Source organism: Numenius arquata, chromosome 17 (genome assembly GCF_964106895.1).
Source record: "Numenius arquata chromosome 17, bNumArq3.hap1.1, whole genome shotgun sequence".
In the NCBI taxonomy this organism is placed as follows: domain Eukaryota; kingdom Metazoa; phylum Chordata; class Aves; order Charadriiformes; family Scolopacidae; genus Numenius; species Numenius arquata.
The window spans coordinates 291,979-308,995 of NC_133592.1; the positions used below are offsets into that span (position 1 = coordinate 291,979).

General features: G+C 38.0%; 1 protein-coding gene across 1 annotated transcript in view; it reads right to left on the reverse strand.

Annotated features, from left to right (window-relative positions):
• PITPNC1 (phosphatidylinositol transfer protein cytoplasmic 1) overlaps window positions 1–14,268 on the reverse strand; it is a 46,626-nt gene extending 32,358 nt beyond the window's left edge. Inside the window, exons 1-3 of the mRNA XM_074160203.1 lie at window positions 14,141–14,268; window positions 10,172–10,260; window positions 9,712–9,719 (exon numbers count right to left, since the gene is read on the reverse strand). Of these exons, the coding sequence (XP_074016304.1) occupies window positions 9,712–9,719; window positions 10,172–10,260; window positions 14,141–14,268 (225 nt within the window). The remainder of the gene's footprint in view (window positions 1–9,711; window positions 9,720–10,171; window positions 10,261–14,140) is intronic.
• Between the last annotated feature and the right edge of the window lie 2,749 nt (window positions 14,269–17,017).

Sequence of the window (17,017 nt, forward strand, 5' to 3'; positions counted from 1 at the left end):
GGAAGAAGATATGAGTAAAAGGGGTTGATTAACAGATTTCTATATTCAAATGTTTCTAGAGCAAGAAAAGTTATCAATGGGATATTACAGAAAACAGGGAATGACCCAGGAGGTGCAGGGACACCAGCGTGTCCTAAAACAATGTTTGATGTCACTCAGAGGATTCACATTCAACCAGCATAAACCAACATTCTAGTTGCTTTCCATGTTTGCAGGAGAACATGGAATGTTGAAAAGTAAATTACTACTGGAGGTGGATTATGAAAAGCAGATTAAAAAAAAAAAAAAGTACAACCTAACAACAGCCATCTTCTACTGCACAGTGTTTAGAGCATTTCAAAAATAACTACATTGGTGCTAGGGTGGTAAAACCACAGTGTATTGGTCTCAAAAATGTAGTATATAGTGACCTTTTATTTTACAAAGATGTGTAACTACAGGGGTCCCAGTCCAGGTGTGTGGAGCTGACAACAACCCAGCCCTCTGGTGTGGGCATCCTCTGGGAAAGCAGCCCTGAGGGACTGAGAGGACCCTGCCAAGGAGTAGTTCATTTATCAGCTGTTACTAGTGCTGCTAACTGAAGGCAGTAACTGGTACTGCACTGGTCTGGGTTAACAGCTTTTATAATCATTTCCACTGAAACCGGTACAGATGTAAGCCAACTATTTACCATATACGAATTGTTTAGAACAGCTATTAGGAAAACAGTTTTCTAGCATATTATGTGTCTGCATATTTCAAGGTTACTGCTCTAGGCCATGTTTTACTCACGTTAGCATGTGTTGAGTATCTGCCCTCTTGATTTGAGGACCAAAATTTAATTTTCTTTGTTACATAGTTAAACAAAATCAACACCCCCTAAACAAAATCTATATTGATAAATACAAAATTGATAAAAACAAAATGACAGTAATGATCTATCTCTACTGGAAGGGTCACCAAGTCTATAATGCTTGAGTAGATGGAGTATCTAGGTCAGAGCTTTGTGAGTTTGCAAACTTTTAAGTTCTACAGTCTGAGTCTAGTGGTTTGTTGGAAACTTCAGTGGCTGCGGAAACGGGTCTGACTGCACTGACCTCAGCGGCTCCGGGCAGCGCAGTTGTCTCAGCTCTTTTAAGCAGTAGCAGAGTCCACCACAGGAACTGGGCTGCTCTCATGGTCCCAGTGTCAGGTTTGAAAACTCCATTGACAGAAGGAAAGGAACTTCATTGCAGCATCTTCCACATTCACAGCTAATACAAAGCTAACATCCTTAACCAAACCAGTTCCTCATCCTTGGTTCTGACTAAAGTATCTTTATGTATGATCTAACTATAGAAATTCAGGAGTTGTTGGATGGAATACATTTTTCAATACACAAAAACATTTTTCTTTATCAAAATAGTTGCTTTTAGGTCACAGTTCCAGATATAACAGAGGATAAAAGTACAAAATATGAAAATCCTTTCTGCTGTTGATCTGAAATATGGCTACAGTTTTAGAGGAAATTGTGAATAAAGTCAAATGCCAGATTCCCCTTTTACCTTGCTATCAAAAAATATCTGCTATTTTCAACCATTGTCTTGAGCTTACCAGCAATGACCCAGCTCATGGTACTTTGACATGCAGCCATCTCAGACATCGAACTCAGGCTGCGTTAGGCTGCTCGTAGCAGCTCTGCAAGCCCCTGCTTGAATCTAGTTGTTGCTTCCTGTGACCCAGAACATGATTTAAAAAAGAAGAGATCTTCTAGTCCGGTATTTCAAAAAATAAACATTAAGAAAAGACTAAGGTTCTTCAGTGTATTATAGAAGAAGAATTGTAAATGCCATTTACCTCAAGCCACCTCACTAGAGAGCAGAAAGTAATTCTCTGCACAAAGCTATCAGAAGTCAACCTCCCCATGTATTCAGTACAAAGGTGAGGACTATAACAATGTAATTTGAGATTAAAAACGGTAACATGAAGTGACTCCAAATGAAAACTAAAATTCACTAAAAAGTACTCCGTTGCAAATATATCTCTCAGAAACTCGGGGGACTGGCAACCACTGCCTTAGCAGCTGTGGGGGGTCTCTCTGACTTTCAGGAACACTTAGCAGGGTCCAAATTTTTGAACATTTCACAGAATGTGTCTCATGATTCATCAGCTGCACTCTGACTAATTGGCAGAGGGCTCCGGCACAACCAGAAAACTGTTTGTGCATCATTCAAAAGACTTTATTATTCATCATGCAAAAAGTTGTTGGTTTTTCTCCCCTCCTTAAGTGGCTGCATATTTACTTAGCTGGGGATTAGAAGTGCTATGCAACAGTCAGAATCAAACTGGGAGGGAATGGGAGGGAATAAACCTTTCAGGAGGTTTTTTTTTTTCAAAGCACCACTCCTCCCTGCTCTGCCTCCCCCGGGGTGTGTGTTCTTCCACACAGTGATTGGTACGCCAAGCACACACAGGAATGCACAGGGCACCACTTCCAATTTTCCATTTCACTATCTCTACAGCTTGCAAGGTTCCTCTTGGAAAAAAAAAAAATACTGGCAAACTGAATATTTAACTTAAAAATAGACTTAAAGTGTACATAATAGGACAAAAAATCCCAGTGTCTTCAATGATAAGGTTTCTTTGTGTAAAGCTCTCAAAAGAGGCATCTTTTGTATTGTCACCTCCAATTTTTTTAGCTGTGTTATAATCCAGTACACCTGTGACACTCAGAAACAAAGAGATTACTCTGGAGGGTTGGTTTGTTTGTTTTTAAACTTTCTATTTTTGGCACCTCTTTTGGAAAAAGTAGGAGAGGTTTAAAGCTCAAGAGAGTAACCAGTGAAATAGCTAGAGTCTGTAATAGTAATTACCACACATAAGCACGGATATTTCCAGATTAAAGTAAAGTGAAATGAAAGCAGCATACGGAAAACACAGACCACAGTTGCATTTTCAATTCACTACAGATAACCTCTTGAAAAATGAAAGGCCTATTTTTAGCATGATGATTGATTAGTGTTGCCATAGCAACAAGCAACACTGACAAGAACAGGGTAGAACCTAAGTATGCCAAAACACTTGCCAAAGTCTTAAAGAGACAGTCAAAAGCATATGGTGTTTTACAACTGCTTTATGGAGAGGACTGTAAAATTCACCTTTGCATAGTAATTACACCCGTGGTGGCTGAAGGAATGACTATAGTTGCCAGTAAATACGTTGGGCAGAGGGTAACCGGGACAGGTTTCTGTAACCCTGGTGACCTGCTTTGTGTGAGTGAGTGTTATTTCACCAATACCCTTTCAGCTACTTTCATTTTCCATTTGGGTTCTTTCTGCAGAATGTTCAAAGAACTGCTAGAGACCTCATCCACTCACTTCATCTCTCCTGCTCCTTGTGAATATTAATCCACAATCCTTGGGAGTTATTTTTGTACAGTAAAAATTAATCCCACTTTTTTTTTTTTTAAGCAGGAGAAGCACATTCCCCTAAATCTTAACATAAAACCCTGGAGAGGCAGACATTTCATGTAAATGGTCCCTCTGATCTCCTGCCACTTTTCAGGCTGATTATTGTTTTTTATTATGGTCACATATACATTGTTTTGGCAACACAGGTGGAACTGGATCCTTTGCAGAGCAATCTCCATGGAGCCTAGAGCTAAAGAACACGGTAACTGCTGCAATGAAATGGCACTGGCCAAAAAAACCTAGATTTTTTTAATAGGGTAAATTCTAGATACCAAATCCTTTGAATACAAAATTTTTGGGCAATGTTTTGGTAGTCAGTGGGTAACAGCATTTCTTTATTGAAGAGCAAAAACCTGGGAAAGACAAATGGACTCCCTACTTCTCCTTAATAGGCAAAGGGAAAGTGGGGACTCTGGGGTAGCGGAAGGTCCCCAGACTCACAGAGGTGGGAGCAAATGCCCAGCACAGCAAGGGGCAAGGAGGGAAAAGGGGCACACACACACACACACACACACACACACCAGCCCCCCAGCAACAGGGAGCAAGTGTAAACAAGAAGGATGGATGGAATGGGAGAGGGGATGTACCACAGGAGATTGCCAATGCCTCTGGACAATGGCAAGGACAGAACAGAGAGACCTGGATATGGAAGAAAAATCAAATTCACACATGGCTATGAACAAACAATAAGTCTTCTCTACAGTTTATATGCAAGAAAGCATGTGAAGAAAATATAGTGATGCCTCTACAGCATATTTCAAATTACAGTATTTCCTTCACTTATTTACAGAAAGAATTAAGACAGTTTATTTAGTTGCATATTCAAAGTTTTTTGGAAAATAGCCACTACTTTATTGACTACCTTCAGAATATTTGGGACAGTGCTGCATGTGAGCACCCAGAGCTCTCTGGGATACAGGTTACTACACAAACCAGCATCAATCTGGATGACAAAGTTGGAAGAGAATAGACGGAAAGGGCTGGGCAGGGTGATGGCAGAACTTGGAAGATGTGACTCAGTGAGAGGGAGGAGAATTTGGAAAGCAAGATAAGCACAGGAAGGTGGCAAAGAGCAGAAAAAGGGCACTTGAGTGGAAAGAGTAGGAACAACGCAAAAAAAGGGCTGGAAAATAAACAAGGGAGTTAAACTCTCATAAACAAGCTCAGGAAGAAAACCACTGTTTGTTTGTGTTACACACAATAACTTGAAGATGAAACAGTCAGCTAACAAGTTGTCTCCAACCACTATGGAACTCAGCACTTATCTCCGGTTTTGCTTCCCTTAGGATCTGTTTCTCTGACGCATGGGAACAGTAACCTGGGTTCTGAGGAAGAAGGGAAGTGAGAAGCAGTGTGCAAAAGTGAAAATGACACTCCCATGAACCACAGAGGGGCTCGGATTGCTTTATAATAAGTGAGGTGTGGAAAAAGGGAATTCTCCCAAGCAGTTTGATTTACTTTGTTTCAATGGGATTAAGCTATTAAATGAGAATACAGGTTTGCAGCTTTCTAAAATTATATTACTTGTTTCTTATAAATACTACAGAGGTCCTTCCTTCTGCTAGAATCTCTAAAGGAACCAAATCTGTGTTTTCCTAGAGTCATGTCAGCAGTTTGCCTTTCTTCTAAACCAGGGGGGGAGAGGGAAGGAATTTTGGTAGTGATGGTATATTAGCCTCTAATCCTGCAATACAGATTCTGTTGCATTTTTGTTGCAGACTCTTCATGTATTCAAGCCGGAGAAAAGTTTATGTACTGAAGACTGATGGGTTACATCCAAATTTCAAGCACTGGTAATCAGATAAAGAGAACACAGGAAAAAAACTCTACAGATTCCTTGGAGTGTTTATCTGAAACAACTCTTTTCCCTTCTCAAGCCATCTGATTATAAAAATAACAATTACAAAAACATTCATTACAGATAATTTACTTCATGGATAAACTGGCAGCTGACTAAGTGAAGCACATAACATGCGTCTTCTCAAAAGTAATCAGAAATCAGCAGGTCCATAATGGAACATTTAGAAACTACCACTCTGGTGCCTTGACACATACCAGATGAAATAATTTTAGTTTCCTCAGTCATTTGCTGTAGAATAATTAATGTCATTGTTATATATCATCAAAGGAATTGTCTCCTGCTTTCTGTTCCATAACTGGTTTTCATAAATATTCTGAACTTATATCCTATTCCTAAGTTAATTTGAGATGTTGGCAGGTTGAAAGAATGCTGATTCTCATTGCAGGAAGTAAAACATGCCATTTTAAATCTTTATTTGGCTTTATATACTTATAATTGTGAACCTAACAATTGGCCATAGTTTACTCATAAAAAATTATCCAGCTGTTTATAAATTTCAGCCCCAGAACCGAAATATTGCTAACAACCCTGTTCAGGTCAGACAGCAAAACTATTTAAAATTATCCCTGGTAAATACCTGCATTGGCACATTCAGAGTCGGAAGAGTTTGCTTAAATTCTGTTTGTACTTTTCCTAACCTCTCTGTACTCCATCTTGATAGCTAAACTTTGTTAGGCTCATTTTTAGTGCACTTTGATCATGTGAATTTTTTGTACCACGGTTGAGTCACTGTATGTTCGTGATCTGATTATTTGTTTGCTTGAGGCTCCTCTCATTTTGTCCAGAACCCCAACCGTCACTTGAACAGGCCAAATGGGTATTTGCTCTGTGCTGCTTATTGTCTAACAATATTCTGATGCAAGTAAACAAACTTAGTTCTATGCAATCCTTTTTCGTTTGGTTTGCAATAGAGGGAGGTTTGCTTTCTAGTTAATTATTTCTAATCTAGCTAGACAACCTCAGAAAGAAAAATAAGAAAGCCTCCTGAGAGTTCAGTCATTCTTGTCCCCATATCTAAGAATAGCATAAATATTTTACACTAAAGATACATATTTGCAAATGCTGTGATAAGCTGGCATGTAAGGGTTTGTTGAGAGCTGCAAGGCATCTTTCCTCCATCCTCCATGTGAAAAAGGCTCAAGTCTGTGACTAGCAAAGAAATTCTTTCTAAAAGCCAGCAGCAACCCCCATTCCCAAGAGCTTGTGTAGCTTGACAGGAAGCACCCACCAGTCCCCGGGTCCTGTCCCCAGGAGTTACTTCTCCAGGGCTCCCCTCCAGCTCTTTCCCAAATACAGAATCCCAAATTTATGAGCTTAACATCAACCTAATCACAATATTAAATGAACTGATAAATAAAACTTACACATTTGTTTTAGCAAGATATCTGGTCAGGTTTTTAATTATAAGATCAAAACCAAAGCAACTCCTGTTCGAGGTTTAACTGACTTTCTCACATGCGGTTCTTAAGTAATGCCCCAGCCACTAAAACAAGGGTTTGAACTTCATAGGAATATCTTATTCTTTAAATAGTACCCCCAGGTCTGGGTGGCTTCCTTTGGCCTCAACTTTGAAAGTATTTTTTCCACTTCCTCCTCCCTCTCAATGTCAGCAGGAAGCTTGCGAGAATTAGCTCAAACTTTGATACAGCATTTCGTGGTACATTACCCATGTCTCATCTTCCTGATAGGAAGTCCTGCGTGCTGCACTTTTAACGAGGCCTCCTCCACAAACAGCAGAGTCTACGTTTAAAAATGCTCTCCTGACATTACAATATTTCACATATTACACACCACAAAAGCATCGCTTGTGCAATAGTTATGTTGAGCTCATTTTGTTAAGTGTATCACTTGCCTTACAGATTATTAATATGGTTGCTGAGTCTTGGTTGTAGACCTGCTGTTTGCTGTCAAATTTAGGGGTTTGCTGTGTAACAAATACCATTCCTCAAAGCAGATGCCATCATAACAGGATGCAGATTTATAGATCACTGACATCATGACACTCTAATTTCTATTCCTGTTTCTGTGCATCCAATCACTCTTGGCTTTTTATACAACCATTGCAGAGAATAATATTCTGGAAATTATTTCTAATGTCTGCCAAGCTTTTTTTCTTAGAAGATGTCCTAATTTCAGGTCCTTAAGAAGGTCATATTTATGAAATCCATAATATTTCGCAGGAAAACCAGACTGATGAAATTACTCTGCATTGAATCTCTGAATGCTAGTGTTACGTGCTTGAATGCAATTTCTCAACAGCCTTCACATTTTACAACTGAAAACCTTAAGACTATCAGCAAGATTCAGTCTGTTGTTCACACCCTTTTCCAAATCACTAACATACACTGCAATAACCCTGCTGAGCCTTTAAGGTCCTTGCTCTTTATTTAGAGTGGAACTCATGAGGTTAAGTAAGGTGTGAACATACTACACAGCAGTATGTACTTGACTCAATAAGATTATGCTTTATTTATGCAATTATTGGCCTGCCTCTAGAACCAGTTTTCCTTAAAATAAGGTTCAATTTAATTCTTAGGGTGTCCCACAGACCCTTTGGAGGGAATTTATTATCTTTAAGAAAAGGGTTTCCAAGCTATCTTACTTATTTTGGGCAATGTCTGTGGGTTTATTCTTTGTTTCAGAATTCTCTAATGAATGTAGAAGATCAAAATTTAGAGAAATATTCCAGACAAGGATAGGAATTATTCTCAGTGGTATATTTAACATTTTTGTTCTAGATTCAACAGTTTGAGGCAAAGGTGCTTTCTCTATTTCCCTTGAAGATAATTTCATAGTCTATCAGCTCCATTAAAACATATTTTAGATTTTTGTCTGTAGTACAGTTTCTTTATCTCATCCCAATATTTCTAGTTCTGTTTCCTTGCACCATGGCGAGTAATGAGTCCCCAACTCCCATAGGCAGTTATACTGTCACTTAGCGACTGCTTTCCCTACCTTCTACATTTGTCGATTTAATTTTTCTTTACAAGTCCCTTCAACCCTGCAATCATTTTGCTGATGCTCTTGAACATCTCTGTAGCTGTATACCTTCTACAGACCTTCACCGAAATGCATTTCAGGTGTTGTCCCATCAGATTAGATAAAGATCACTTCCTGATCCAAATTCTCCAAGTACAGCATTGCTGTTTGGTTTTGATAATGTTCTGCATTTCAAATTCAGACATATATTTCTGTCTGCTACCACCCCTTTAATCATTCCTACTTGTCTCTTTCAGTTAAAGAAAAAAAACCACATTAAAATATTCAAATTGACTTTCAGTTAAAGAAAAAATATACAACAGAGTGTAAGTAACAGACATCAATGCAACATAGCACATGTCATATTCCCAGCCTAGGATTAAACCTGCTATCAAAGGATAAACCCTTAATTAATGTAAAGTTTGATAGGTAGAAGATATCTTCTGACAAAACCAGCTGAGAATCTGTCCCCTCAGTACTACTGTCCGTTATGGGACATTTGGGTTTCCTCTGACAGTCAGATGAATTTTAAACATGAAACAAAGCAGAATATGTAATAAATATCTACAGTACATACTGAAAAGCACAATTTGGTATACTTTGCCTTTTCAAACCTGGTCATCACAGTTTTGACTCTAAGTCTCCAGCTTTGAGATCTGAGCCTTTAAATATCTGTATTTTTTCTCTTTCACATTTATTACATTAAGATCTTTTTCCACTCTGTATGCTTCATTGGTTTTAAAAATATCTGCACAAAGATTTTGAGCACTGCAGAGTTAAGAAAAACATGTGGATTACATTTTATCTGCAGTCAGGAGTTCAAACGAAATCAAGGCAGGAGTTTCTGAAAGGTCCCTTCACCTGGAACTTCCCCACCATCTCCTCCTCATCTTCCAAAGCTTGCTGAAAACTTACTGTATATGATTGGGGCCAGCACATTTAAAACAATTTTCTCATGATTTATGTGCTATATTTTGCCTTAGCTCTGCTAGAGGGAATAGTTGATTTTTCTGGGCACTGTGCCCAGATTATGTTTAATTTTGTCTACAGATTGTACAGTTTCCCAGATACTATAACAGAGATGAGCATTTTATAAGTTAATAAAACAATAAATAAAATAAAATCTGTTCTCATGTCTCCATGTAATAACTGGAACCTTAAAAGCCTTGCTCTGTTTTATAGAAGCTTCTCTTTGTTACCGTCAGTGACTAAAAATATATCAAATTATTTTGAAGTGATAAAAAGATAAGGTAAACAGTTTATCGGATCCCCACAGAAACACTTCAAATTTAACATTCAATTTCTTAAATAAATAGCTAAAATAAAGTTCCATATTGAATGCATTACGCATTAGTTATACTAAGTAGAAAACAGTTTGGATTCCACTACTATATTTCACATAATTATTCCACTTTTAGAATAAAAAGAGGAAGAAAAACTTACTGTGTATTCTGATTTCCAATTGTCCATTTGTAAAAAAAAGAATGATGAGGGAAAAGAAAAAAAAAGAAAGAAATGTGAAATAAAACAACGATGCAAGATCCTTACAGTAAACGTACATTAATAATAATAAAAAAATTGTGTCAGATAATCTGCTGATTTATATTTGACTAAAGTTTCTGGGACAATGAAGGGTACAAGTCAGCACAGAATCTGAGCACCTTTTCTTTGCAAGGAAGAAATTGCACAGGTACAACACTCCAGTTTTTACCTATCCATAGTCTATAATCTTTATTTCCTGGTATCAGTCAATAAAAGATGCAAAAATATATGCAGTTCAACAGGAGTTGTTAAAGAAACTTGGTATCTGTGGCTCAGTATGTAATTTGGACCTTTTGAAGATAAGATAAGCTAAACTATCCCAAAAGTACAAAGCAGTAATGATTTCTGCTTTATTCCTTACCTGTGATTGTATAAGGATAATAATTCCAAGCCTTCTCTGTAACATAAAATATTTTGGGAACAACTGCTCTAGCCCAGCTAGGCAGTTTGCTGAAAATAAAAAGAAAACATAAAATTAGAATATGTTATGGCTTATGAGTATTGTAGAAAAGAAAATACTTCCAAACATGCTCATAATTTGACATTTGGCGTTTCACAGGGTACAACTACCTCGACTTCACCACAGTGTTTTCATCCCATGGCTATACATTCTGCCTCAGCCTTCTCCACATGCATAAATGAAACCAAGTCTGTCTGGTCCGCTCTCAAAGTGAGCAATATGGTGTCAGTGCAATAACCTCTGATCACATTTACGTTCAGGTTGCAGGTTTCAAGAATGTATGGCCTCAAACCTTTCTGATGGATGAACTCAGCAGGCTGGACCATACAAGGTGTAACTGTGTCACAGGATTGTTGACCACAGGGAGGCACTCTCTAACAAGAGGTCACGAGTAAATATGGGATTCCAGGCCACTTCGATCCCAATTCCATTATCTCTTCATAGAGACTATTCCTTCTTCCTCCATATTCTCTGCTGGCATACAAACCCTTACGTTCAACTCCCCCAGCACACAGTTTCTCCCACACTCCCAACACGAACTCCTGAGTACGAAGCTTTTATATTGAAATAACAAATCACTCAAAACAGCTCTGTGAGGCGGGTAGGTAGGATTAGTCCCATTTTGTTGATGGGAAAAATAAATCACAAAAGTGAAGAGAATTAATGGAACTGATGTCATAGGTCAGAGCTCAATCTGTGAAGAGAACTTACCAGCATGGTGGTACAACAGCACTAGAACAAGAAATAAAAGACATGGATACAGCACATGGAAAGTTCATTAAAGGGTAATTAAATAATACTATGGAAGAGTGGAAGCATTTTCTTTACCACGGATCTTGGGTCTCTCATTTCCAGAACTCTGGTCATACAGGGTACCAAAGAAGTGACGAACAAACATACGTTTTAAAAAGGCAAGTTCATGATAATTCATCTTTCAACCCTTTCTAAATGACATCAGGTAGGTAATTGGTAATGAAGGTAATTAGAACTACCGAAGCTGCCAGGAACAAAGATGCAGTCCTTGTCACTCGCAGGCTGGCAGACCTTTGGAGACCACAAATGTCACTGTACTTCAGGGACTTCATGTAAAACATGTTTGAAACAGTTCTGTTTAGGTCACTGTGTGCAGAAAGTAAATTAACTTTCCATATTAGCAAATTTCTGAGGAAATACAGAGTTTGGAATGTTAAAGGTTATTTAACCATGATCTAGCTACACATAAATATTGTATTTGTCCAAAGGCAAAATGCAGACATTAGTATATTACCTAAAGATTCAAAGTCAAGTGCATTGACTTTTACTCTGATGACATTGCTCAAAACCAGATTCTTTTCTTTACACAAGCCTGTCTTGTGTACAGTCTTTTAAGCAGCATTTTACATCCTATATAATAGACTTCACTGTATCAGACCTTTTGTTTATTTTGTCAGCCTCTGTCAGTGTCTCTTTATGACAATCTCTCTGCTCCCTCCCTTACTGCTGTGAAACTTTACTCTGATGCCTAAATCATAAATACCTCAGGATGCAGACTTTCAGTTTCTGAAAACAACACTCCAGCAGGAGAGAAGAGGCAGTAAACAATTCTGAATATAACTAAGGCTGACACTGACACTAGAAAATGTTATTAGCCATGTCTTTATTAACATACAGCTGCTCGTTTTGCCTTTTTTGGGTTATTGCTGGTTTTAGTGTATTTGCCTGTCTACTTACCTTTGCTGGCATGGCACAGCTCCAAAGCAAATAATTTTATGGGCAAAACACACATTATCCTCAGAATTGCAAGAAAGTTACATAGACACACATGAATCGTTCCAAGGGTCCACTCAGAGAAAGAAAATACAATATTTCTATTTTATCAGCACACGTATCTGTTGATCACATTCTCTCTTTTTTTTTTTTTTTTTTAAATTTTATTTCTTCCTTCCCTAGATGAAATTCAGTCTCTCAGAACATAGGGAGGAAGTGTTTCTTAAAGGCATTCCAGCTAAAACCATTGGTAAGCAAGAAGATCCTCTGCAAGAATTGAAGTATTAGCAGGCAAGAAAAGATAAATGAAAATAATGCACAAATCTTTCCAAGAAACCACCACTGAAATATATAAGCTCAAACTTCTTCAGGAGAAATCAGTCCAGAGCAAAATAAAGTGAAGCAAAGCTAGCAAGGTTATTTGGGCAGAGGACTCTGGAAGAAGGAAATATGAAGGTGTAAGGAGTCTTGCTCCTCAAGGAAGGAAGGCAGGGGAGTTTTCAGCATGCTTTGTACGGCACTGTATCTCCTTGAGTGAAGCCTTCCAGAGATCCTGGCCTCCCAGCAAAATCCATAGTTGCCTGAAAACCTGCTGATCCTTTCCACAAAGCTTTACTAGTGCTGCAATATCTGGTGGTATTGTGACACCAAAATCACAATCACGAAAGATTCAAATAGCAAATCTGGTGGTGATTATCAAGGAGTATTCATAATTATTATCAAACTTGGTAAGCCCAACTTCAGATGTCCACCACAGCTTTAGGTAAACTCCCAAGTTGTTGTAGACAAGCAGATCTTCTTTGTCAATGTTTGTACCCATCTCTGGGTAAAAGATCCTGTTGTTCCCTCACCTGTGCTATCAGAAAGTATGTGCTTTCCAAGTGTGTCTTACACGTGCTTTCTAGGACACAGTCCTTCCAGTTATTCTGAATTACTCTAAAGTGGTAATTCTGAACATGCTCTTCAGTGCTTAAAGCCTTATCTCTTTTTAACATGAAGGAAAGAAATATGCAGAAACTTCAAACCCCAAACTTCTGGGAGCTCTACAACAGGAACACATTTATTGATTTTTACAAAGTCCTGTATCTAGCCTGTGAGAGAACAGAGTCACAATCACAATAATATTAAACGTTGGCAAGATATTTGTTATTGGACTCTGTGTGTGTGTGTGCGTGCAACATTACTGGTGACTCAATTTAGCCTGAGTTAAGGTTAGATACATCAGGACTGCAGTGGAGGAGTAACTCGCAATGTAGAAGCAATAGCTGTAGTGGTTTTATTCCCACTACGAAATGCTGCAGAGCATAAGTTTAATAAAATGAAACAGGCTCAGGGGAATAGAAGAATATCAGAAAAGCAGCGCTATTCAATTAGATCAGCAGTAGTAAAAATGAGAACAGATTGAGCAATATATTTTATAGGACACTATATATATATTTTTTTTAAAACATCTCCAGCTTTTGAGTGTGGAGGCATTGACCCTCAGGAATATAATTTCACCATAGGAAGAGTCATATATTTCACTTTAAGAAATTATGGAACTTTTGGGAAACAAAAGCAATTTTTTCCATCATGTCTTTTTGGTACAGAAGTTGAATCATTGTACAAGCCTAATGGTCATTCATGATGTCAACTTTGCTGAGGCAAATCTTTTGTCACCAAAAAGGAGGTGCTGGCTTTGAGACATTGTTATGAAGTGAGAGACCGGTCAATCATTTTAGCGGTTTGTTTTTGATTTTTTGGAGGGCTGAGGTGCTTGGGTTTTTTTGCTTTTTAGGTTTTTGTTTGTGTGTGTGTTTGTTTGTTTTCCCCCCATAATTTTGGAGAACAGAATGACAAACAGTTAAATGTTAAAAAACCCAAAATTTAAGTTCTGCTTTTCAGAACATCCTTAACTTCAAGTTAGAATTCTTTCTCTTGGAAAACTCTAGAAGAAATGACAAATAATCTCTCTATTTCAAGCCACTGGTCTATCCCACCTTCCTTCCTCCTGCGGCTCCCGGGAAGCAGCGTGTATTCATGGGAACATGTTCTATTTGAAATAGAAAGGCTATTGCCTGGAAAGGACATTCCTTGCAAATTTTTATTAGAGCCCATGCTGAGAGAAAGTTTTATTGCACTTGCCTGTTGAGATAGACCCGTTTTTCTGTTAGCTGACCGTTGCCATGGTTTGGATCTTCATAGGGTTTGTTCTGCACCACTTCCACACCTTCACCTCGGTCGCTCTGCTCATGGCTATGCTTGCTTATCATGTACAGCTGTCCAATTCTGTACTGCAAAGCAAAATCAAGAACAATGTTTTAACTTTATGTAATACATGTATATTCGAAAGCCAATGTCATACAATGATACAGCAGTATGTGCAAATAAAAGGTAGTTCAAGGGCAAAACCCAGTATTTTGCAGGTTCATTTGGACCTGTGAGTTGTGGTCCTCCCATTATCTCACTAAGTCCAGGTTGTCACTTGTGGAAAAAATAACAAAACCCATGTGTATACAGACATAAAGAATCAAGCCAGTCCTTTATTTTTAGACTGTATTTCTAAGTACATAAGTTAAGAATAAACAAACAATTCATCTACTGCTTCCACGTACTGACATGTAAGGGGATTTTAACTGAACTCTAAAAATTCTGTGGGACACAGGATTCTCCCATAATGCCAACACGATGCCAAATAATGAAACCCTGCAAAAAGATTTGGGATAACTATTGCTGATTCACAGACATAGGAGTGTCAGCACTTAAGAAAAAACCCATGTAGACTATAAGTCCTTTGAAAAAGAAGTTTGAGATGAGTGATTTGGCAATATTATTAAAATGAATTTAAGTACTTAAACGATGCTTTTTCTATAGGCTCCAGAGTTACTCAAGAAGCCAAAACCCAGGAGGGTTGACCCAATGTTGTTATCACAGAAAAATAAATTGTCGTAACGGCAATTGATTTTTTTCTCAGTTGTCTGCATCTACACCAGGGCTTTTGCCTTCAGAGAAATATAACAAAACATACATCCCTGAGCCTTCATTAGCAAAGATCTTAGAGTAAAATTGCACTTTCCCACACATTTTCCGGTTTGAGATTTTGTTCTCGCTTAAGTTCTTTCCACGTTCTTGAACACACCATGGTTCTTGCAAAAAACTGTCTTTGGACCTATCCAGTTTTCTCCATTTGGATCCCTCTCTCTCTTTAGGCATATACATGGTAATCAATTCAATCACATCACTCACTTCAAATGCAAAGAACAACCTGTTAATTTAGAGAATGGCTGAGCCACTACACAAGCTGCCAAGTACTAGCTCAGCATAAGCAAACAAAAGCATAGTGACAAGTCTAACCTCAGAAAACTCTGGGAGATTCTTGTGGTTATTACATATTATAAACAGCAATCCTATCACATACTTTTAAAAGCCCCAAAAGCCCAAATCAAAAGAGCAATTAGCTGGGAAAAAACCCCCAAATCATCACAGACCTTATTAACAACTGTCAACAAGACAGTCTTACTAAACAAAACGATAAGGAATAGGATCATGGAGGGGTTCCTACAGAAGTTCTTAAATTCCACAGAACCCCATTTCATTCCCCTGGAGCAGACAGGGCACATGAGGGGGTAAGAGACTTAGAACTTGGATCTCACAGGGTCATTCGCTATGGGGACAGGGATTTTCCTTCTCCCGGAGCTGAATGGACACCTGCTCCTTCCTCACCAGCCACAGACTACAACAGTGAAGCAAATGATTTGCATCAGCTCAAAGGCACTTTTTTGATAATTCCAAAGCACAAAAAATGCCTCAAGTTTATAAAAAGGTTCTTTAAGGGCAAAAGGGTGTCCTAAGAAGGGGGGTGAGGTACCTTGGATCCATTTTCTTTTCCTCTAATCTAATCAGGTAATTTCAGTGGACTTTTTTCCCATTACCTTTCTTCAAACATCTCCTCACAGTGAAGAATGTAACCCACTCTTAAAACTTGTTTGAACTAATAAAAAAGAGGACTAGGGAAAAAAAAGAAAAAAAAAAGAAAAAGATACAGTTGTCATAGAACTAGTAAGTGTCATATGGGTCAGGTCAATTAATTGTGAAAATTAACACGTAACATTTGATAAAAAAATCAGTAAATCTCTGCATAAGTGCTTGCTATGCAACTTAGAGGTGCCTGGCAATTTCAGTGTTACGCACATCATGTTTCTTCCTCTCCTTTCTCCTCTTAATTGGTGAGAACTGATGGGCTTTCTGTTTGTTTGTTTTGTCAGAATGATCGTTCTTTCTCTCTGTATCCTATATAACTTTGGAGAATTTACTCTCTTACTATACAGCAATGTTCCTAAGACATTCACTAAAATGATAAGATGACTAATACTCTTTAAACAATTTGATACTGGCACTATGTCCTGCCAATATATTTAGATTTCTCATCTCTGGTACCTCTTTCACACAAAATGTCCCCATTTAAGAGATAAACCCTAAGATGATTTTTCTTGTTAATCCAGTTATCTGCCTTAGTCTCTACTGAATCCTTTTCTTCTGTCTCATCATATTTAAACATTTTGTCCTAATCTTCAAGGCTCTAAAGAGCTGCAGTCCTCACACATTCCTTTTAGCTAGAAAAATTGTCTAGATTAACTAGAATTAACTAGAAAAATAAATGAATTGGTACACAGGCAAGGCAAAGTTTGTGGACAGAGGTGGTATATTTTATTTGATCAACTAGTACAGTTGGAAAAAGGAGAACTTTCAGACACATGAAGCTGTTCTTCAGGACTGAAATCAAAGCAATGTACTTCAAAGCTGAATGCAAGTTGAGAAAAAATGCTTTGCCTTTAATTAGATATGTACCAATTAGACCACCTGAGAGTAAAGATGCTTACTGCTTGTGGAGTGATAAGGATATTAGAAAACAGGTGATAAGGTGCTTATCTTCTAATGGAAAGAAAGACATCAGTTATTTACAGCCTGCGGAACATGAAGAGGTTATGTGAGGAGAGGGGAGAGGAATTACAATTTGCTATA